Source organism: Brachyistius frenatus, unplaced genomic scaffold, assembly GCF_029030835.1.
Source record: "Brachyistius frenatus isolate BFR_SWC_R1_liver_20210118 unplaced genomic scaffold, ASM2903083v1 Contig_83, whole genome shotgun sequence".
Lineage (NCBI taxonomy): Eukaryota > Metazoa > Chordata > Actinopteri > Embiotocidae > Brachyistius > Brachyistius frenatus.
The window spans coordinates 1,548,539-1,571,600 of record NW_027210682.1 but is presented as its reverse complement, the minus strand read 5'-3'; the positions used below and the strand labels follow the sequence as shown (position 1 = coordinate 1,571,600).

Below are 23,062 nucleotides of genomic sequence, written 5' to 3'. Positions count from 1 at the left end.
CTCCTCCAGAGCCAAGGTTACACAGCTGTTGGTTTCGTTGCACTTCATGATGGCAGCAACACGACAAGTAACACAGAGCACAGCTTTAAGTATCCAGTCCGACAATGCCAGCCAGACATGCACTTTAACAACAATAAACTGTTGCTCCAAAACAAAATAATAGCGGTACACCTTGCATGACTGCTGGACCCGGAGAAATACATCTACCCACAGTGATGGTTGCAGACATGTAAATTTGGTTGTGGAAATTAAATGGTTTTGTCAGATATTCTGAAGGACTCAACTACACCGGTGGTTTCTTTGCCAGAGGCAACATAAAGTTACAGGTGGTCATACTTTCTCTACAAATTTCCTCGGAACGACTTAGCTTCTTCATCTCCAAAACTGGAAATGACAAGTGAACACATAAGGTCCAGCATCCTTTGCTTCCATGTATAAAACCACTGGATTCATCACAACAGCACAAAACTCAATTTTCCATTCCCCATGGTTGAGTATAGGTTACTATCAAAATTAGAAAAATGGAGGACGTGCCTGATAACAGAAGGAGCATAGGCAGACACAGAAAGACTAGCAGCAGATTAAACCAAACATTTGTGGGTAAAAAATAAGTAAAAACAGCAGGAGCACATAAGAAATCAGAGAATTAAAACTCAGTCCACAAAACATTTGAAACAGGAGCCCTGCATATACACGGAGGCTGAGGGGTCACTGTGGAATTTTTTTCATAACTAGTTTTGCATTACCTTGCAACAAATTTTGCATTCCCGTGAGCCACAGACTAAGCTGTATTATGATATACTGTTACGTAGTAGACAGCTATAGCTGTGACCACAATAAGAATGGGCGCACTCTCAGTTGCGTTTAGCAACTCAACAGCACTCATTGCAATTGGGTAGCTAACTAGAGAAGGTAGTTCACTTCACTCTGTCACTGACTGCTGATGCTAACTGGAACAGGCTGTGATAAAGTAATTATGATCACATCAGTTTTATAATGGGGAAACACAAACTGCATGCAGGGTATGTGAGTGCAAATTCTTCTTGTGACCCTTCAGGGGCTCCATAGTTATAGGCTGGGTAGGTTTCATGCATTATGGAGTGACGGCTGGTTCCATACTGAAGAATAATAAGAAAATGTCTTGGCGCAGTGACGAAATTATGCAGCAGTGAGTGTGATTTGAGCCAGAGATACATAAAAGGGAGAGCCTGTGTCCCACAGACAGCTGCTGTCTTTCAACCCATCACATTTAATCATTGGCAGCATGCTGATTCAAAATTTCCCCACGTTTTCTTTCTTTCCTTCTTTCCACCACCCACTCTCTCAGAGAATCAACATAAATATGATCAGCCACAACATTAAAGCCAGTGACAGGTGAAGTGAATACCATTGATTATCTTGTTACAATGGCACCTGTCAAGGGCTAGGAAATATTAGGCAGCAAATGGTAGGTCCAATCTTGAAGCTGATGTGTTGGAAGCAGGACAAATGGGCATGCATAATGATCGGAGCAACTCTGACACATGTGAAACTGTGATAGACAGCTGGGTCAGAGCATCTCTAAAACAACAGGTTCCGTAGGGTGTTCCAGGTATTACGCAAAAATCTGTGACCCATCAGGTTCTGTGACCTGCAGTGTTGTTTAGGCTCAGGCATGAGGAGTGAGAATGGTTACGACAAGAATATCAGGGCAGGGCTGGTATGTAGCTGTTAGTACAACAGTGGTCTAAGGAAGGACAAGCGATGAACTAGCAACAGGGTCATTGGTGCCCAAGGCACAATGATGCACAGAATGCTGAAAACCTGAATGTTGGCTGAGATAGAATGGCGTCAGGACACACAGTGCCTCACAGCCTGCTGCGTATGGGGCTGCATAGCCACAGACTGGGCAGAGGGCCCACGCTGACCCCTGTTCACTGCCTCAAGCACCTACAGTGGGCACGAGAACATCAGAACTGAACACATACCACTCACATAAACATTGTTGCTGACCACATACACCCCCTTCATATGGTGTTCCCTGACGGAAGTGGCTTCTTTCAGCTGGATAAAGCACCCTGCCACACACCAAATATTGTCATGTTTCTCAAACCATTCCTGAACAATGTATAAGGTGTTGACCTAGATGCAAAATTCCATAATTGCGTTCCCACTGACATGTGTGGAAACATGCAGTGCACTACAATTATCCAGATGGAGCACTCAAAACAATCCAAAAATTGAGTGTGAAATGCTGGACACTTTTCACACTCATCTGTCACCATCTTTGCAACATAGCAGAAACGGAGGGACCACAGACTTACTGGTAAAGAATTTTGAAATTTCGGTGTTTGAGGAAGCTGCAGCTGTTGCAGAACACCTCTCCACAAAAGCTTTCACTAAGTACAACCATACTGCTGTTGGACAGAAGCCATCAGTGTGTTTATTGTGTTCGTTAAACAGAGGGCACAAAAACTCGCCCATGTCTGGTTAAAATAACAAAGCCAGCAGATAGTTTGGCAGGTGGTGCATTCAAATGCTACGATTGTTTTGTAGCCACGCTGTCAAAACTCGAGTACTACACAAGTAAGAGTACTAACATGTAAGAGTACTATATCTTAGTGTACTGAGGAAAGTATGTAATTTGGAACACAGCCCTTCAGACATCTCGTGAAGTTCATTGGTCAGAGCAGTTTTGGTGGCACGAGGATGGACCTACATAACCTAAGGCAGAGTGTTAATGTAATGGCTGATCTGTGTGCTTTTGGCCTCTCTACTTTGTCACAGCGAACCTCTTTGCTTTGAGAAGTTGGCATGAATAACAGGTGTAAATAATGCAGCTCAAGCACTCTTCAACAGGTGGCTCCATTATCCTCCAAGGTGAAATTGCTGTAGGTCAGAGCAGCAAAGACTGTTAGTGTCCAGCTCCAGAGCTCAGTGTGTGCAATGACTTGACAAATTCATAACCTCAAATTTCAGACAGGCCTACTGAATCTCTCACTCCACACAAAATCATCTACACTGACATTCATTCATAACTTTCCAGCAATATCTGTGCTGACAGTGTGTTCCTGCAGAGTTACAGGCTGTGTGTGAATATCGGCTATTTAGAGCTGATAGCCCACCATGACCATCTGCTCAAGACATTTTGGCATGCAGCCTGGAATCAACCCTCATCACCGCATGCTGTCCACAGCTGGTGGTAATTTCTGTAATGCCAGTTTTACTGTAAATAGATGATGGACATTAAAGAATAAAGCTTGTAATAAAATACACAGAATATAATAGAATACCAGTATCATGAAAGACAAATAGATATAAATAGAACAGAAAGATTACAAAATGTTTTTAGAAAAGACTGAGGAGGATGATATTAAAATGGCTTCATATAGATTTCCTTTTTGTTGTATTAAAAAACTGAATGGCAGACACATGCATTTTCATTATATTGATGTGGGGCCAAGAGTGCTGCTGCAGTCTTTAGCGGATTTGTTGTACGATGACTGGGATGTTTGCAGAGCAGAGCAATGCTGCCCTCTTCTGTATATGTATGGTAGAAGTACAACTCTGGAGGTGCTGTGGATTCTTCTCCTTTTCTGACTTTAACAAAGTGTGACACCGTGATAGGCAAAATCAAATATTGATGTATAATTTTTCTATGGCCAATTACTCATAGTTTGTGATACTGAGTGGGTGGATTTAAAGTGGCCCCCTGTTATCAGTTGCAGTCAAAGCAGTGTCAGACTATGTGGTTCAAGTGGAAAATCTAGCAGGTAAACTACAAAAACTGTGGAAGGTTGAAGTAAATATCCATCACAAAATATAAATAAATAACATTGCACATGTTTGTTAAATTGAATGTGCTGAAAAAGCATGTTTATTATCAGGACAACCCAACAAAGTAAGTTATTTTACCCTGCTGTCTGATTGGTCTTTTCAATCCTGCTTTCTGATTGGTCTATTCTATCTTGTTTTCTTATTCTACACCCCTTCTACTTCAGGTGGCATACTTAACCTGACAACAACGGCTGATCTCGCAGTGTTTGCTTTTCATTTTTACTTAAGCTTACTTCCATTATGGATATATAGCTCCAAATACCAACACAAGTCACGTCAGGGCTCTGAACACAGTGAGGCCCTTACAATAGAACTTACAAAGACGTAGATCATCTTGCCTGCCTGCCGTGTTCAGGTTTGTACCATGAAACATTTCATCATCAATAAGCAACATGCCAGCACATAAAAATCCATCCAGCTGTGTGTCAGCAGGAGCTTGTCCATATAACTCTGTCTGGAAAGCCTGCAGCTGCCCTGTGGTTTGTATTTTAAATGTATAAGTTGTGCGATTCTGTGCTAGGTTATGTTTACAATAATATAACATATATGTATGCCATATCATATTAATTATATATAGGTCGTATTATCAACTATTAATCCTAAGGGGTAGACGAAAGGCTGTGTTTGTGAATGAAGGTGTAGACAAAAGGCTGTGTTTGTGAATGAGAGTGAAAGTACTGTGCCAAACCAAAAGGTCACAGGAGGGGGTCGGCAACCTGTGGGGTCACATACTGTTGTTGTTTGAGGCATAAACAGAAACAGACGGCTGTCTGGAGGACTCCAGGGGGTGAAGGAAGACAACCACCACCTCCACCAACCAACAAAGGATACACATGACTTTTTGGTGTCTGGACTATAAGAAGACTGGGTGAGGGAAAGTCAGGAGATCAGACTTCGTGAACTGACACATACTCTGTTGCGGTCAGGGAAACATAGCCTGGACCCAGAGCTCTGTAAACTGGTTATTCTGCTGCTGTTAAATAAATATCTTGAAGCCTGACATCTTCTCCTATTGCCTCATTAAAGAACATGCAGGACTGTGGGCTGACACATATTGGCTTTATACTAGCAGGAGCCCAAGTTCAACAAAGTGTAAACCTCAATATTTCAGACTGATAATCTGACACTGTTAATTCACCCAAATTTGTTGCTCTCTAAAATGTACAGACCAGACACAGTTTACATCATTGTTGAATAAATCTAAGTATGTTTAACAGAAATAACCTCTTTTTACAGCTTTTTCGCTGGATGTAAAACTACAGTGTGTTTGTGTCCAGATGTAAAACCTGAGCTACAGAAGGAGCAGATCAATAAATTAAGAAAGATAATTACAGGACATAACTGCTCTGAAGGTCTTAAAATAAAAAAACAAACAAACGTCATGTCGTGCATATCGGTGAAACTTAAAACCAAGCATGACAGAGTAGTGTCGTCACAGAGAAGGTTCTGACCGGTGCAGCGCCTGATTCAGAAAACTGCAGCTGCATATATTGTGGCATCGTGACGTTTTGCATCGCCCACTAAAGTCGGACACAACGTTTAACCATCATGCAATGTTGTAAATCCAGCTTACATGACTTTAAGTCAGCGATGCCAACGCACCTAATGTTCTCTCCCAGGAAGGGGCGTGGTGATGAGAGCCCGCCCTGGATGACGAAATGCTCCGGTTGAACTATTGATAGGACAGGCAATTTACACAGGTGCGATGGGGAAACAAATGTACTTTTATCAAATATTTCATTCGTTTTCGACACGTTTCTACTTGTACATAAATGTGCTCTGTTGCCGTTGACCGTAAAAGATGCTGCCTGAGAGGTTAGACTGAGGAGATAGTGTAACAAGTTTTAACCAATCAGAAAACGGTACGAACCATTATTTGTATTGCTGCATTTTCAGCCAATCGGCACCGCGCTTCAATCCACCTCTGACCAATGATATGAGGGAATGTTCACATGTTAAACTCGAGGAAGTCGACGATTTGTATTAGTTTGTACACAGCTGTGTCGACGCACCGAAAAAAAAAAGTGATCAGCTGACGGGTCGTTAATGTAGTGGGGTTGTTGTTTTTTTAGTTCCTCCACCTGGTCAGTGAGTAAAGTTGACTTAACTAACGATCTTCTCCGGGGTAATAGTTGGGTAACTGAGCTGAATTTCCTCGGAAGTGTTGTTAGCTCCCAGGCGTTATGCCGGCCGTTTTTCCCCTCCTATCAGCCGCCCTTCGGCTCTCCAAGCCGGGGTGGAAATAGATGGGGGGCCGCAGCGCCACCAGATGATGGAGGATTTAACCTGGGATCATCATGGCTGCTGTGACGGTGTGGCGTTACGCCAGCAGCCGTGTCCTCGGAGGATGGGGCCCGCTGCTGTGCGTCGTTCTCGGCTCTCTGGTGGCCCTTCTGATGCCCATGGTCGGGGTGGAGGACCGGTGCTGCGCCTCACTCAGGGGCATCGCTCAGCTCCGCTGCCAGCTGTGGGGGAGTCCTCAGCAGCCTCCAGCTGTGCAGTCCACCAGCCTCACTGTCCCCTTCACTGCCCTTGATGTGCTGCCTCAGAGGTCCAAGCCGAGCAAAGGTACAAACAAGAGATGTCCTTCTTCCACAGGTCAACTCGGTGCCATATGTTAAAGAAGAAGATTCAAGACATGTCCAGTGCAAACAAAAATATGGACCACAGGAGGACTTCATAGTTATTGAAGTCTCTTGTAAAGAAAAATGCTAAATATTCCGTTTCCATGTCGGTGATACGATGCTTTTCTCCTGTTTTCTGTATTTTGTGGTGTCTGACTGACACCAGTTTGATAATGTGAATTTGGGAAATTGTGATGGCCATTTTCACATGATTTTTTTGACATTTTATAGAACAAAAAAGTACAAAATAAGCAATAGATGAACTGATAGTGAAGATAACCAAGTTGCAGTTCTACTATACAGTAAGTCATCATCAGTTACGGGATATTGAGTATCAGTGTACTGATTCTTTCAGTTTGTCAGTGGAAAAAACGGGTGATTTTATACTTACAATGATCACTACTGTAAGGTTTCCTGGATATCTTGATATTTTATTTTCAATATTGCCATGTTGTTAGAAAACCTGCTGTATCGATACCTCTATATTGCTGATGCTGTCCGTCATTTCGTGGTTGCAGAGATGGTGCTTGAAGCCAAAGCGGCGCTGCAGCAGGCTCTGGAGATGAAGAAACTTGGGAAGAGGGAGAAGGCTCACAAGTTGCTGGTGCATGCACTGAGTATGAACCCAGACTTTGTGGACGCCCTGACGGAGCTGGGGACCATTCTGGAGGAGGAGAAGGATGTGGTCCAGGCAGACCACCTCTACACCAAGGCTTTGGCCATCTCGCCATGTCATGAGAGAGCTCTTGTCAGCCGAGACCGAACTCTCCCCTTGGTGGAAGAGATTGACCAGCGTTACTTCAGCATCATTGACAGTAAAGTGCGTCAGCTCATGTCCATTCCTAAAGGCAACTCTGCACTTCGCCGAGTGATGGAGGAAACGTACTACCACCACATCTACCACACGGTGGCCATTGAAGGCAGCACGCTCACTCTGTCCGAGATCCGTCACATCATTGAAACGCGGTACGCCGTGCCTGGAAAGAGCCTGCAGGAGCAGAACGAGGCTATCGGTGTGGACGTGGCCATGAAGTACATCAACACCACACTGTTGTCCAGGTCAGGAGCCATCACTGTCGGTGACATCTTGGAGATTCACCGGCGAGTGCTCGGCTACGTGGACCCTGTGGAGGGAGGGAGGCTGCGCACCAGCCAGGTGTTTGTGGGCCACCACATCCCACCCCACCCTCAGGACCTGCAGAGACACATGCAGGAGCTGGTGCAGTGGCTCAACTCTGACGAGACCCTGCAGTTGCACCCTGTGGAGTACGCAGCTCTCGCCCACTATAAGCTGGTGTACGTGCACCCATTTGTAGACGGCAACGGACGCACAGCACGGCTGTTCATGAACCTTGTGCTCATGCAAGCGCGATACCCACCGATTACTATTCGCAAAGAGCAAAGGTCTGAATATTATGCAGCTCTGGACACGGCCAACGAGGGCGACGTGCGACCCTTCATTCGCTTTATAGCCAAATGCACAGAAATAACATTGGACACGCTGTTGATTTCTACAACGGAGCACGCAGTCGGGCTGCCGGGAGCCGGTCAGGACCAGGCCTGTCTCGATTGCCAACAACAGACCATCCCGGTCCACAACTGAGCTGGAGGTGGGAAGAGAAAGGGAGCATGACATGCTGCTAGCATACAGGGATAGATGTCAGTTGATTTTGTAGCTCTTTAAACAACAATCCCATCATAAAATGTGTATTACCTCGTCATTTGGCCACACTTTACCTTTTCATTCCCTTGTTTTAGTTTGGTTTGTGTACCTGCTGAATTCAATGGAACTGCTGCAGGATGCTGAACTGAAATTTTGTGTGTAGGTTTGCTTTCTCAAAATATTTCCCAACTTTTACTCTGTAACCATGAGGCATATTTAATTCCAAACAGAATAGTTTGGAGTGAGACTACTGCTGATGTGAAGAGGAAACTAAACTTTCTTTGGTATAATTATGATGTCTCCTAACACTGAATAGCACCTTCATTATTTATTTTCATTTCAAATAAAAGGGTTCTATTAACTTCCATTGTGCATTGGGATATCAATTTTTTTTTATATATATTAAATTAAAGAAGCTGAGTGTCATACTAGGATCGAAGATGAATTCACGACTTTATTAAAACAAGTTTTAGACCAGGAAACTAAAAAAAAACTAAAAACAAGACGCGACTTATTTTTGTACACCTCCCAAAAACACAAGGGTAGAAAAAAAGAGAACATTTTTAAAAAGCAGGGAAATAAATACTTGAACAGATTGAACAAAAAAAACAACAAAAAAAAAGCTTTTCAGTATTTACCTATATTCCAAATTTAAAACATTTGACTATAGAAATTATACAAAACAGCAATGCACACAATTCAACTTTTTTTTTAGTACTGGACATTAAACTGAAGGTGACTTCTACTAACCGACATATTTTTATTATTTTCTTTCTTTTTCTTTTTTTTTTTTTTTTTTTTAGATTAGGCCACTGCGGTGAAGAGCAATACATACAGCTTTTATTCCATCCGTTTTGAAAACTTAGATTTCTATTTAATACAAACTATGGTGAAATTTTTCAAACGTGTCTACTGAACATTATGTACACAAACAGAACCATTAATGTTCAAACAAGACAAGTGAACTGCTGGACAACTGGTCAACTTCTAACATGGGGAAAACAGAGAGGGAAAACTGCGTAGTTTCTCGTCTCGAAGGAGCTGCAGACTTAAAAAATATGTACAGATGACAGCAATAGCCTCTTATTACAAAAACGACTGAAGAGATCAAAGGCTCATTCTGAGGGTGAAATGAAGAAAAGTGTACTGATAAATGATCAGTTCATTATGATCCAAGATTATCACAGTACATTTATGGTTATGTTTGATTTTTTTAACACCTTAAACTAATTTGTCGGGACCTTTTAGACACTGGAAGCTTTTTATTTTAAAATTAATTCTTAAATTAGTTTGTCTTGACAAAGTTTTGGAGCTCAAACATTTTGGGCTAATCATTCATTCATATCAGTCAAGATCAAAATAGTTTAAAAAAGTTTTTATAATCACAGACCCATTAATCAGTTGTGTGCCCCTCTCACATGTGAGCTCTTTTAATTTCACAGCAGTGATGGGAGTCTGGTTCGTTTACCTTTAGGGCCCTTTCGATCCACAGCGCATAATTTAGACTGATATCTCAAACATGACAAATATGATGACGCATGTTCCCTAACAGGTCACAGTAACGGTTACAAGCTCTGTAAATACCATAACTTAAGCATCAGCAGTGTGGTATGACACGAGGGAAGCTTTCATACTGTAATAACATGCCCTCAAAACAAAGCAAAAGCCAATTATCTCAATTTAATGGAACCTTAAGGAATCCTCCATAGCATCATAATACTAATGATTAATAGCAGAGGGTAACACAAAGATGTTATTAAGCAAAAATAATTAATTAGTTGCATTATACAGTCAGAACAAAGAAAATTACAGCTGGTCTTGTGAGCTGTTTCCTCAGAGGCCGAAATAAATTACACAACTAAAGTCCTAGGTTCCCTAAAAACATCCAGAAAATGTCTTTTCATCACTCTAGCACATCCAACATATGTACACACACACACGCACACACACACACACACACACACACACACACACACACACACACACACACACACACACACACACACACGCATATATTAAATCACATCCAAACGTTTGCATGTTCCTTATTAAAACAACATTCACACGTTTGGCTGTTTGGAATATTTAAAAAAAATACCCTCCCATACGTTTCTGTCAGATCCTTTTAACGATGCACAACAAAAGAAACCTTACAATTTTAGATACAGACTATTTACACGCAAATATGATACACTTTTTTTCCCCGTATAAAATAGCCTGGCAGTCACCTTCAAACAAGCTAATCAAACCGTCCTACGGGTGAAAAACCCTGGTTGAAGAGGGTTGGTGATGGAGGACAGGAGCTCAGCGATTAAGGCAAACCTCGCAGAATGGATTGATGGGGGCATGACTGAGATTAAAGGGACATCAGGTTACCAACTACAGAAAAACCACCAACACTAATCTGTAAGGACACAAGATGGCTTTCGGTGTGAAGGCGGTCAGAATTCTCTTGCTCATCTTCTCACTTATTGAGGAGCATCTTGGCAAAGTCTGAATTTGACAAAGGTTTGGGCTCTCCAGCTGCGTTCTCTGCAGAGCTGCCTGGCGCTGGTTCAGCTGCGGTCCCGTTCTCCACTTTGCCTCCAGGCGCCGTTTGTCGATGCAGAGAACGAGGGAGTAAGGAGAGCTGGGTGCGTCCTCGCCCTCTCCTGGAAAAAGACAAAACTCAAGATTTATGCTTTTTACAGTTAGTTTGCCGGCGACAGGTCGGAGAATAATGGCAGCATTTCAGAAGGGCATCTGTAGACATCTGCTGAGACAAAGCATTACAGAAATGTGCCGGTAAACTTACGATCCGTAGACCTGGCGAGGCATTGTGTCGGTCATGAGTCTGCTGGAACCCGGTTTATCCATCAGGTTCCTGCGAGGAGGGTTACTTATAACGACAGCGATTTTGTTGCCCTCTACATCCAAGCCATCCATTCTCAGCACTGCCTGAGACGCCTGGGTTTCATCTGCAAACTCCACATATGCCAGACCCTGTGGAGCCACACCGCCAGAGAACGTTAACGCGTCAACAACAGACTCTATAACTCGGAGGGTAGCTCAGTCGAGATGACTATTTTTAAACAAAGACCTGGACACCGTCCCCCTCGTTATGCCTCACCTTGGGCTTTCCTGAGCGATACGTGACCAGACGAACATCTTTGATGGTGCCGTGACCTTTGCACATTTCCTCCAGTTGCTCTTTAGTGCACGAGAACGGCAGCCCGGAGATGAAGATTTTGTGTTTCTCAATTGATGTCTGGTACTTGAACACCTACAAGTACAATAATGTGAAGATGGAACTTGTATTGCACCACGCAGGGTTCACCCAGACAAATCTAAAACCATGTAACACCTTTGTTACAGTCATAAACGCCACGTTGGATGGAAAACTCAGCTATGACACTGGATTACCGATTATCACATCACATTTTCTTGGAACTTGCCAGCCGTATATGCAGCAACAACAATTCCTAATTTCATAGGTAAAGTAACGCAATTCGGCCCAGGGTACGGGGCATAAAAATCAATAGACGGATTCGACAATTAAGAATGATTCATGCATTTAAGTTCAAAGCAACAAAAATATGAATTTGCGAATAAAACGCAAGACAATACTTAAATTGATACGTCATAAGGCCTTCTTTAAGGAAACTCATTCATTGAAGCATTTTCAAGACCTGCGGTTACATTGGAAAAAAAACACGTCGACTTGTGTTCACACTCACCTTAAAGTCAGGATTTTTGTTTTTGTCCACACATGGCGAGACAAACATAGGCCTACCCTCCACGTCCCGCCTGTCCAGCTTCAGGGCTTCAGAGACTGACGACGGGGATTCGAACTGTACGTAGCAGTAGCCTTTGAAGCTTCCTTTGTTGCTGAAGACTGGACGAATCTGTTTCGTTGGACCACAGGTCTCAAACAGCGTCCTAAGCTTTGCCTCTGGCTCGTCCAGGGTGTACGCCAGGTTGCTAATGAACACGCTGGCGTTGTCATTTCGAAGCTCCGGCTTGTCATCGTTCTGCCTCTGGGGGGCCGCTGCTGGTCCCTGAGGGGCTTTTTTAGTGCCGGGCGGAGCAGGCCTATATCCAGGGGGGGCCTTCCTCCCCAAGAGTCCCGTCTCAGTCTCCATGTCCTCATCCGCAGTGTGGTGACCATTTCCTCTGTGCCTTTTAGGAGCTGGTTATGTCACAGAGAAGTAGAAAAAGATGGAATATGTAATAAAATCACAGTTCGTTTTGTTGAAAAAACAAACAAACAAAAACAACAACTTGTATCACTCAAACATTCGGCGGTCCATCTTACCGGAGTCCTCATTCCAGTCACCATGATCATAATTCTGTTCTGGTTTCCTCTTCTCCCCGGCTCGGGTTCCCTTCTGGACCTTCTTCTGAGACTTCTTGTCCGTCTTGGCCTTGCGCCGCTGCTCAGATCTCTCCTCCTCTTGGCGTGCCAGGTTGGCTTCTTTCTCAGCCGCCTAACAGATGGACAGAACATGGTAACATTAGCCAAAAGCAGACAAATGATACACCTACTCACTGCAGTGCTGACAACGTGTGCCTACTTTTGCTCGCTGTTCGTTAATCCGGTTCAGCCGCGTCTCCGTCTTCTGCACGGCCACGTCCCAGTCCTCCAGAGAACCTGCGGGTGAGGGGCACAAAATACAGAGACACGCTGTAATTCATGAGGTTCTGTATTTTCATAGCAACTTCGATTTTCGTCCGTGGGACTCACCTTCCACCCTCTCGAAGGTGAGCAGGACTTCACACACATGCTCTGGGTAGTCTGAGGTGCACTGAACTGCTCTGTGGAGAGCTTTTCGACAGTGAATAGGGTCCCCATAAGACCTAAAAACAAAACACAGGGCGCCAAGTTTGTCTGATTAGTCACAAAGGCATCAGGACCTCACTTCAATTAACATTCTTTCCTTTCAGGGATGGACTGACAGACCTTTCAAGGTTATAGTACTCCAACCACATGTTGGCGTATTTGGCGTTCCCTTTTGTCATGATATTATCCCACAGTTCTCTGGCTTTCTGCATGTTCTTGCAGTGGAGGGCCTGGCAGGGAGGAGAAAAGGAAAATACATACATAGTATGTGACAGTTACTTTGTATGTCAAAAAATATATAATATTCTGAACACATATTTTTACATTGTCTATTGGAAAGTTCACTGTGTAGGATTTAGGAGGATCTACTGGATTTTAATATTCATAATTATACCTAAAACAAAGTGTCATTATGTTTTCATGAGCTTAGAATGAACACTTTACATCAGGTTGAAAACCATTTGGTCCTTTACGTCTTTACCTTCTATCTCAATAGGCCATTTCATTATGCTTCCAGACTACTGGTACAATATATCGTGGGAGTAGACTACTACAGTACACAAATGCTTGAAAATGGTTGCCATAGTAACGCTGCTTACCTCTATCCTTGCCCAGATTTGCATTATGATACAAGAAGGATCTCCACTTTCCCCGAACCCTACAGTGACACAAGACAGTTGAATCACACGAAAACCAAACCCAGAACAACACAAAATAAATCTCGGTGAAATCCACTCACTTTCTTCAACATCTTGTTTCATGTAGTCTAAAGACCGAGAGAAGGCTCCTCGTAACTCCTCCAACTCCTTACTTGATTCTGCCAAAAAAACAAAAAAAAAATGTTGACGCCATCTGAATGATCTGAATTGTTGTTTTCTTCTGACACAGTGCCGAACTGTTTTTGACACACAACCGCTCTCACCTTTACTGAAGTCCACGCGTCTCCTCAGGTAGTCGAGGTACGCCTGCCAAATATCCACATAATCTGTCGCTTGAATGAAACCTGCATTCAGTGCTTTCTCAAAAACATCTGAGTGGAAGACAAAATGAAATAAGATGAAACAAGATCCAACATGACACTATAAAGGAAGATATTTCCCATGAGAACATTAGTAGTTAAAAACCTATTCAAGATAGTTTTGTCTCTACAATAATTCTCACTTTTTTTTTAAACCTTTCATATCTGACAGCAACATAATATATGGGGTTATTTCAATAATATTGATCACAAATACATACACAGGGACTTCAAAATGTTTACATGATGTTAACAGAAGCGGAGTTCTCGTATAAACAGCTTGTACTTGTTACCTGACACAGTCTGATGGTCAGCTCCATGCCTCTCCAGGGCGAGCAGGTAGCTCTTCCACAGACCCATGGTCCAGGGACAGTTCCTCACCGCACGTTCATGAGTGGAGAGAACCAAGTCTTTGATCTTCAGCTGACGATCCTGTAGAGCACAGTGAAAACAAATACAATGGTTAAAATGATATTAAACCAGAGATTTATTGAGTCACGTTTTAAATACCCGACAAGATAGTCTTTAAAAACAGTGAAGTAGATTCATATTTACTGGTTCATTTCACACACTGCTAAACACTGAACAAATCCAGTCAAACTGTTAATGTTGAAATGTGATTGATACAGGGTCACATTTAACTAAAATGGGACATGAATACTGTAACCACTAAAACTTTCTTCACACAAGACAAATTTCATGACACTGTGGCCACCAGAAAGAAGATGCACATAAAAAACTGGTTATTAACCTGATGTATGAGTTCTAGCCACTGAATGAAAGCAGTCAGACTGGGAGGCAATGGGAAGCAACACAAATCCCTATTCTACACGGCAAACATCACAGTCTGACTGGGAGTTCACTGACCAATACTCACAAGATAGGTGGTGCATTTTGCCCACATGTCTGGTACCAGGCAGTTTTCTGCAAGAGTCCGCTCAAAGGTTATCTGGATCCGTGCTGGGTCGCCCTCCTTCAGCTCAAAGTCGATGTAGGCCTGATATTCTGCCAACTTGGGAGGTTCTGCTACCAACTGCAGCCAGACAAGCAAGCAAATGTTAACTATGCATATTATTCACGGGCATTAAGGAGGACAAATGTAATAGATATTTCTCAGCCAAGAGAAGTTAGATGTCAGTTACCAGTGACTCCTCGTGCGATTTGCACTTCTTCATCTGCTGCAGAGCCTTTTTGTACTGATGTATGACCGTCTCAGCGACCCCATGTTCAGACCACTCCTCATACTCTCCATAGGTGGCTTCCATGTCTGCAAAGCAGCAGGGCACAATTGTCTCACAAGTTTAAACACACTTTTCCCTTTTTCAACTCTATCAATAAATACACACATTACATACAGTATCAATAAGATGTAGATGAGTAACAGTAAGAGGTATACATTTGAACTGTTGCAGGGATGTGTTGATGTCTCATATTTAGTGGCCAACAAGTGAGCTGCTCAGACAAGAAAGGGTCTTTAAGATTGCAGAGACAGTCCCCTTTCAGCTGGGACAGAAATAAAGGTGATATCTCTAGTCCACTTCAGTGACAAACTGAAAGCATGATAAGAGCATGGTTTTGTGGCATTTCAAAAGCCACATCACCAGCCTGCAATCTTTAACTTGTCCCAAAAGGCAGCGTCATCTTTCGTTTTTAAACAGTTAATTCACCATTTTTCAGGTGGGCCATGATGACATACCTTATGCCGTATGTCATCATGGAATACAGCCCATTTTACAGCAACCTGTCTGGACAGAAGAGACGTCATCCTCACCCATTAAGGGGACTGCCAGCTGGCGACGAAACAGTGTATGAATTCGCCCAAGCTGAGTTTTTAGCAGCTCCTGCTCCTCACGGCTGGGAATCCTTCCAGGCTGAGGCTGAGAGGAGAGGCAGCAGAGAAAATGGTGTTGAAATTTAGCCCATTTAGTTGGACACCAGGGGAATTCAATTCAGCATTTTAAGTATCTGTATTTATTCTGCGCAAAGTAACAATTCAAAGGCATTCTCTGACCCAGTATTAGGATGAACAGATAGTGCCTGCCACTACTTAACCACTATGCTGAAATAAAATGATTTTGATCTAACAAGTGTCCAACTTGCAATTCCTAATACAGTTTTGGAAACTGTGTCAGTCTGTCTTGGCATATGAATGTATCTTAACAAAAGCAGGAACACAATAAGAGTGTATGTCTGACCAGTTAGAAGACTTCATTTGGTGATGGAGATACAAACCTGCAGTGTAGACAGAATGGCGTTTTCAAACTCTCTGTATGCCTCCCACACCGACTGTCCCTTGGTCATGTGAAGCCCAACAGCAGTCACCGCTCTCTCAAAGATGGACCTCACCTTGTCTATTCCACCTGGTGAGCCCATGCCACCGATTGAGTACTGGGCGTATTCAAGCCAGATATCTGGACCTGTGTATGCAGACGCCGAATTAAATGTTGAGATTATGTGACATGCGAGTGTCAGATCAAAGCCAGTGACTCTGACGCAGTGTACTCACAGATATAGTCTTTTACAGCTTTCTCAAAAAGCTCGTATACTTTTTCCCGGTTTGGCTCCTCCTCGGTCAGACGAATCTCATCCTTTAGCCAATCCAGCCAGATCTCTGCAGGATTTAACAGAATGTGGTTTAAGGTGCAAATATTACACAGCTGCGGATTCCTCCGACCCCTGAACTGTATTAGACAATACACCAACCTTCAGTGAGAGGGAAAAGTTCACTCATCTTCTGCCTGGCCTTTCGCAGACGGATAAACTCTCCCTCTTGCTTAAGCAGTTTAATAAGATCCACATGGCAGTTGTAGTCGAAAGCATTGATCGACAGCTGAAAAATTGCACAGAGGAATGAGATGTTGAGCTGTACAATTAAATGCATCCTAATTAACTCATTCTCATTACCACTGCCATCTTAATACCCCAAATTTTTAAGCAGCAATAACTTAATTGATTTTGATAAACAGTTCCAGTGCAACAAGCCCAACCTGAAACAGGACAACAGAAACAACGAAACGACAAAAACCAACAACTTCATGCGAGTTTCGGTTTCTTTTCTTGAAACTATTAAATTCAACATTTAGGTCACTTTGAATGTTTGTGGCTCTATATTCTGTGGAGTGTCTCTAGTCTACAGTAATATTTCACATCCATCATCTACACCAATGATTGTAATTATACAGTACAGAAGAAAAACAACAACTCGGGAATATATAACGCCATATCATTCTGCAGTACCAAAAACTGCAGCGTCTAAAATGACTCGTGTAGTCGCACAGTAGGCTCGATATTGAAGTGCATTAGTTGTAGCCGCGTGTACCTAATAAACTGGGAACTGTGGCATAAAAAAAAAAAAAAAACTAAAGTAACATTATGAACTTGGTTCCCCCGCTGCTGCTCCAGCATTTTTTTTAATTTTTTTTTTTTTGTATAACTGCAACAGATTCAATTATGACGGTGTAAAGATACGTAGTCAAAACACATTTAGCAGGTTACACGTGACATTAGGACAGTGTGTGCCTTTTATTTCCACGCTTATTTTTCTTTCTAACTGCACCGACAGCTGTGACGCCATCACGGACAGGGAGAGCGAAAAGGCGCGTGTGATGCGAAACATGCCATTAGCATCACAGATTAGCAGGTCTGCTAACGACGGTAGCATCATGCGAGTGACGTCGAATCAAACGCACTCGTGTAATTGTTTGGTTAACTGCGGCGAACACCGCCTCGTGTTTTTTGTTTGTGCTGAACCACGCCACACTGAGCAGCTTACCGCTTTTAAAACTGCTGACTTACAGCCGCTGACTTTGTTTACCACCCATTCATTCTCGTTAGCTCCTCGGCTAAACGTTAAAGCTCGGCTTGGCTGTTGGTGAATCTACCTGCTCCTCCAACCGTTGGATTTCGGCCTCGTTTTCTTTCTCGTCCTCCGACGAATCGTCCTCCTCTTCGTCTGAGTTTTCTACTCCCATGCCCTCCTCCTCCTCCTCCTCCTCCTCGTCGTCCGACTCCATCGCTCTCTCCTCCATCCCCGCGTCTTCCTCCTCCATATCTTGCAACTGCGTTTGCTCTGCGCTACTAGACGCTGCCATGTTGGAAAAGCTGTCTGCCTGGTAACAACCAACCTAACCAGCAGCAGCGTGATGAGGGGCGGGGCCTGGTGAGGGGCGGGGCCTGACGAGGGGCGGGGCCTGATGCCGAGCTCGTGTCCGTCCTCTCCGGTGCAAACGCATAGACTGGATAGATGTAATGGCCATTGTTAGCCGCTAGTTGGAGCTCTTTCTATTTGATCATATGGGAGGAAGCTCTGCCTTGTGATTGGTTTGTTATCTTGTAGGCGGGTTTAGTTTGGGATTCGGGATTGGGTCCCGGATCAGTTGATTGACAGTTAAACACCCAATCGCCACAGAGTACACTTTACAACCAATCCGAGCAGCGTAGTTTCGCGCATGCGGCCCTCCGGCTGATCCGATCCAGCACGAACCGTTGTGAAACCTCCTTCGCTTGTTTTGTCAATAACAAGTGGTCGTTTTCACTCGTTTTCACTCGTGGATTTCAGGCCGTGGTCGGTTTTTGGAACATGGCGACTGTCTCCTCTCGAAACTCCGCGTCCTTGCTCTTGTTTTTTGGCAGAAGGTTGTTCAGACCGGAGCTGAATGCAGTCTGCTCATATCACAAAAAGGTAACCGACAGAAAAAAAACGTAGACTCTTCTCGTAACAAAACAATGTCACCTTAGTTATGTTGCGTGTCAGTGGGAGCTGATTTAAACAGTTTCGTTTTACCTTTTTTAACGTACTACCTAAAAACAGAACAGTGATACAACTGTTTTATGTATTTGTGTTTTGTTTTTTTCCGGAGGTGGTGGACCACTATGAAAACCCAAGAAATGTGGGCTCTCTTGACAAAAACTCCAACAATGTGGGGACTGGTTTGGTGGGTGCACCAGCATGTGGTGATGTAATGAAACTTCAGGTGAGCGGTCAGCAGCACAGACTGCCGTCATGACTTTGAACTTTCTGTTGTCTTACTGGGCCTTTGACTGTATGTTGTTTCCAGATCCAGGTGGATGAAAATGGCAAAATAGTGGATGCAAAATTCAAAACATTTGGGTGCGGATCAGCTATTGCCTCCAGTTCTTTAGCAACAGAGTGGGTGAAGGGGAAGACGGTGAGTTAAAAATAACAATCGACCCATAGGTTGCTGTTTATTTTGTTGGTATTGGGGAAGGGTCTGATTAATCTGCTTTCACCCTGAAGGTTGAAGCTGCTCTGAAGATCAAGAACACAGACATTGCCAAAGAGCTCTGTCTTCCGCCAGTCAAGCTTCATTGCTCTAGTAAGTTCAAGGCACATGAAATATAGTATTTATTTAGCACCTAAAGATGTAATAAATATTCTGTTTTGATTAAGGTGGTCAAGAGCATCCTCTTTTCTACAGCTTCTCAATTTTCAAACCCATTCAAACATTCAGTAACCATTTAAATGCTCTCTTTTAAATCATGTATTCAGCTCACTTGTTCAAGTTTTTCCTTGTCTTATTCACCGGTCAAAACCAACAATACAACAGCCCAGCGATGAATCCTCCGTTCATGAGGATCATAATGTTCAATTGTTATTCAATCTGACTGAGAGTTATTGATATATGTTAATTTTCATTTTGGAGGCTGTAATTTGTGGTGCTGTTGAACTGGGTTAGACTGAGAGGTGTCCCTAATATTTTGTCAATCCCATTTAAATGGAATTAGGTTTACAAAATATGACAACCCTCTCACTCCTTTTCTTTCAGTGCTTGCAGAAGATGCTATAAAAGCAGCGCTGTCAGACTACAGACTAAAACAACGGGACAAGAAAGACGAACGTGCCAAAGCCAGCAGTTAATATGTTGATATTAACTGTCCTTTATAACGGGCGTATGTCTCTCAGCAGCGCATCGCTGTGTGTAAGAGGAGTTACCATTTATACCGCATGAGGTCTTGTGTCCTTCTTGGAGCTTTATACCCTTTAGAAGTGTCCACGGCTGTGGAGTCAGTCTCTTAATATCAAGCCAAGATTCAGACATGATTAAACTTCCACATGTAAACGGTGTTTATGGATTCATTCGTTTTTTTGTTGTTGTTTGTTTTTTGTTTTTTTTATCAAATGATCATGTTTAATTGATGCTGATTTTGGCATTTGCAGTTTATGGGGAATATCTTTAGACAAAAACTGCTCCTTAATTTAAACAAGCTCAACACTTTTCCTACTTTGCAGTCATTTACTGTACAGAAAATAAATGGGTTTTAATGAAGCAGGAATAATGAGTTTAAGGTGTGTTTGTTTTTGTATATGTTTTTGGGGCTTTGACACTTTATTTGGCTTGATTATATAAAATAACTGGCCCCATTCAGTATGAAAATGCTGTTGGGTCAATATCAAAATCCACATATATAAACTACACAGAAAATTGTATGAGATGGTTTGCTAATTGTGAATTAAATGATTAAAAACATTTTCAGTGGGTCTGTGTTGATGTCATCCACCGGATCCTACATCAGCTGGAGCCACCCTCTGCTGGTGCACAAGTACCTTTTTCAATACAAGCAGCAAAAGTAGCATCAGGAGAGCCACTAATACACACAGCATGGCGAGCAGAGACACAATCACAGCAGAGTCCTGCCGAGTGAAAGGCTGGGGGTCAAAAGTCGGCGAGAGTGCCTCTCTGTTGGTGGCCAGCAAAGATCGAGTCCCTTCAGCAGACGTTGTATTACTCTGAGGGTATCGAGCTGTAACGTTTTCTCGGCACCGCTGTTCCTCCTCAGGGAGAGAAGTCATTTTTAAATTGGGTTGGCTGACCGATTGAGTTTTGTTCAGTGATAAACACTCCTCATAGGTAAGAGTCTCTAAAGAGTAGTGGAAGACACGAGTCTTGGGAAACTGTAGAGAAGTGTTTAGAGCATCAGAAAGGAGTCCGTCAGTGGTTTGTGCCGATATTTTCTGGAACAAGTCTGTCAGATCCCTCATGTTTCCATGTGAGCTTTCTGCTGTTGTCTTCGCGGTCAGCTTCCCCTCCAGTGCAGAGCTCGGATCATGTGTCCTGTCGTTTGGCTTCAGGAGACGAGGACAGATAGCCATGACGGAGAGGTTCAGAAGCAGTCGGTGAGCGAGGTGGTCCGGTTCTGTGCACACAAGGTCCGTGGCCATCTTGAGTCTGCCGCTCAATAACCAGCGGTAGAGATACAAAATGTCACACTCGCACACCCACAGGTTGTTGGTGAGGTCCACAGATCGGAGACGTGGCAGGCTGTCGAAGGCGCTCTCGGGGACAGAGCGAAGGCAGTTGCTGTTGATCTTCAAGACCTGCAGGTTGACCAGGGTGGACAGCGAGGGCAGGTCCAGGGCAGAGATACAGTTGCCTGAGAGGTCTAAATGGGTCAGTGATGGGGGAAGATTCCTGGGGAGGCTTGTAAGCTTGTTCCCCTTCAGTGTCAGGACCTGCAACTTGTTGAGACCCCAAAGGGCTCCTGGCTGGATGGCACGGATACGGTTGTCCTCCAAATCCAGGCGAGTGAGGTTTCCCAGCTGCCTCAGGGTGCCCGATGTGATGTACGTGATGTGGTTCTCTTGCAGCAGCAAGGACTCCAGGCTGGGGGGCAGGCCACGAGGGAAGCGGGCCAGCAAGTTATGACTGAGGCTGAGCTCCTGCAGGCCGGAGAAGGGCCAGAGCAGGTGGTCCACGTTGCAAAGCTCGTTTCTGGCCACAGATAGAGCCGAGGTGCTGAGAGGGACAGAGGGAGGGAGGGATCTCAGACCCAGCGACTCGCAGAGAACCAAAACTCCTGGGCGGGGGCAGCAGCAGCCAGGAGGACAGGGAGACATCGCAAGGCAGGTAAGAGGACAGATGTAGAGAACCAGAAGGACACCACATCTGCACCAAAGCATGACTCACTGTGAAGAATAACAGAGGAGACACACATTCAAAGGAAGCCGTACTGTGAAATGATCCGATATCTCACTTACCATAACTAAATGAGGGGGTACCATTTTATGACAAGGAACCTTGAGTAAATGTTTTTTAAGTTATGATAAACGGCCGGTGTTTGTCCTCCATCAACACACTTGGTTTTACAACCTCTTGAATTCATCAGGTATATCACTCTAATGGACTGTTTGACCTTCTTGAAGGGAGCTGCGCCCTCTTCAACTCCGTAGTTGTAAATGTAACTTGCACATAAGCCCTTTATGGAACAAAATCCACTTATGGGCAAGTTACATTTACAACTACGGACTTCATCAGTTATTCCATCCGTTTACTGCCGCTTATCCGAGGTCAGACTGCAGAGGCAGCAGGCTGAGCAAGCAGCAACACTTTTCAGCTCCTCTTGGAGGATCCCAAAGTGTTCCCAGGCCAGATGAGATATAAAATCCCTCCAGCTTGTTTGAGGTCTACCACGGGGTCTCCCTCTTGTCGGACATGCATGGAAAACCTACAGTGGAAGGAGCCCAGGAGGCATCCTAACCAGTTACCTGAACCACCTCAGCTGGCTCCTTTCGACGCAAAGAAGCAATGGCGCTACTCTGAGCTCTCTCGGGATGTCGGAGCTTCCTACCCTTTCTCTAAGGCTGAGCCTGGCCACAACTCATTTTAGCCACAATCTGATTCTTCCAGCTCATCACCATAGGTGAAGGTCGGAATGTGAATCGACTGGTAAATTGAAACCTTTTTCTTCTGGCTCAGTTCCCTCTTTGCAGCTGATGCCACACCAGTCCACCTGTCAGTCTCCAGCTCCATCCTACCCTCACTCATGAACAAGACCCTGAGATACTTAAAGTCCTTCATCGGGGGCAGAAACGCCGTCCCAACCCAAAGGGACAAATCAATCTTTTTTTTTTTTGGCAGAGAACTGTGGCCTCAGACTTGGAGGTGCTGAATCTCAACCCAGCCACTTCACACTTTACTGCAAACCGCACTACCGGGTTGTGAAGGTCACTGTCTGATGAAGCCAACAGAATCGCAGCATCTGCAAAACGCAGAAAAGCAATTCTGAAACCCAAAACATGACATTCTCCTCTCCCCGCTGTGCCTTGAAATCCAGTCCATGAAAATCACAAACAGGATGGGTCTGGAGTAGACAACCCTGGCGAA

General features: G+C 43.9%; 3 protein-coding genes across 3 annotated transcripts; 2 read left to right on the top strand and 1 right to left on the bottom strand.

The window, feature by feature from the left end:
- The first annotated feature begins 5,768 nt into the window (after positions 1-5,768).
- On the top strand, positions 5,769-8,470 carry ficd (FIC domain protein adenylyltransferase). Its single transcript, XM_069709365.1, has 2 exons — positions 5,769-6,384; positions 6,959-8,470. Exons 1-2 carry the CDS (start codon positions 6,114-6,116, stop codon positions 8,041-8,043), a joined length of 1,356 nt encoding a protein of 451 aa, XP_069565466.1. The 5' UTR covers positions 5,769-6,113; the 3' UTR covers positions 8,044-8,470.
- A 350-nt stretch (positions 8,471-8,820) lies between these two features.
- Positions 8,821-18,075, bottom strand: sart3 (spliceosome associated factor 3, U4/U6 recycling protein). The gene is made up of 19 exons (XM_069709364.1): positions 17,822-18,075; positions 16,644-16,770; positions 16,447-16,551; positions 16,173-16,357; positions 15,712-15,817; positions 15,083-15,207; positions 14,818-14,973; positions 14,234-14,372; positions 13,845-13,952; positions 13,662-13,739; positions 13,522-13,580; positions 13,043-13,152; positions 12,827-12,939; positions 12,657-12,733; positions 12,398-12,569; positions 11,820-12,271; positions 11,213-11,365; positions 10,898-11,085; positions 8,821-10,754 (listed from the first exon to the last, which is right to left on the bottom strand). Exons 1-19 carry the CDS (start codon positions 18,029-18,031, stop codon positions 10,568-10,570), a joined length of 2,850 nt encoding a protein of 949 aa, XP_069565465.1. The 5' UTR covers positions 18,032-18,075; the 3' UTR covers positions 8,821-10,567.
- Positions 18,076-18,302: 227 nt separating this feature from the next.
- iscua (iron-sulfur cluster assembly enzyme a) lies at positions 18,303-20,437 on the top strand. The gene is made up of 5 exons (XM_069709528.1): positions 18,303-18,621; positions 18,800-18,913; positions 18,998-19,108; positions 19,198-19,276; positions 19,727-20,437. Exons 1-5 carry the CDS (start codon positions 18,520-18,522, stop codon positions 19,816-19,818), a joined length of 498 nt encoding a protein of 165 aa, XP_069565629.1. The 5' UTR covers positions 18,303-18,519; the 3' UTR covers positions 19,819-20,437.
- The last annotated feature ends 2,625 nt before the right edge of the window (positions 20,438-23,062 follow it).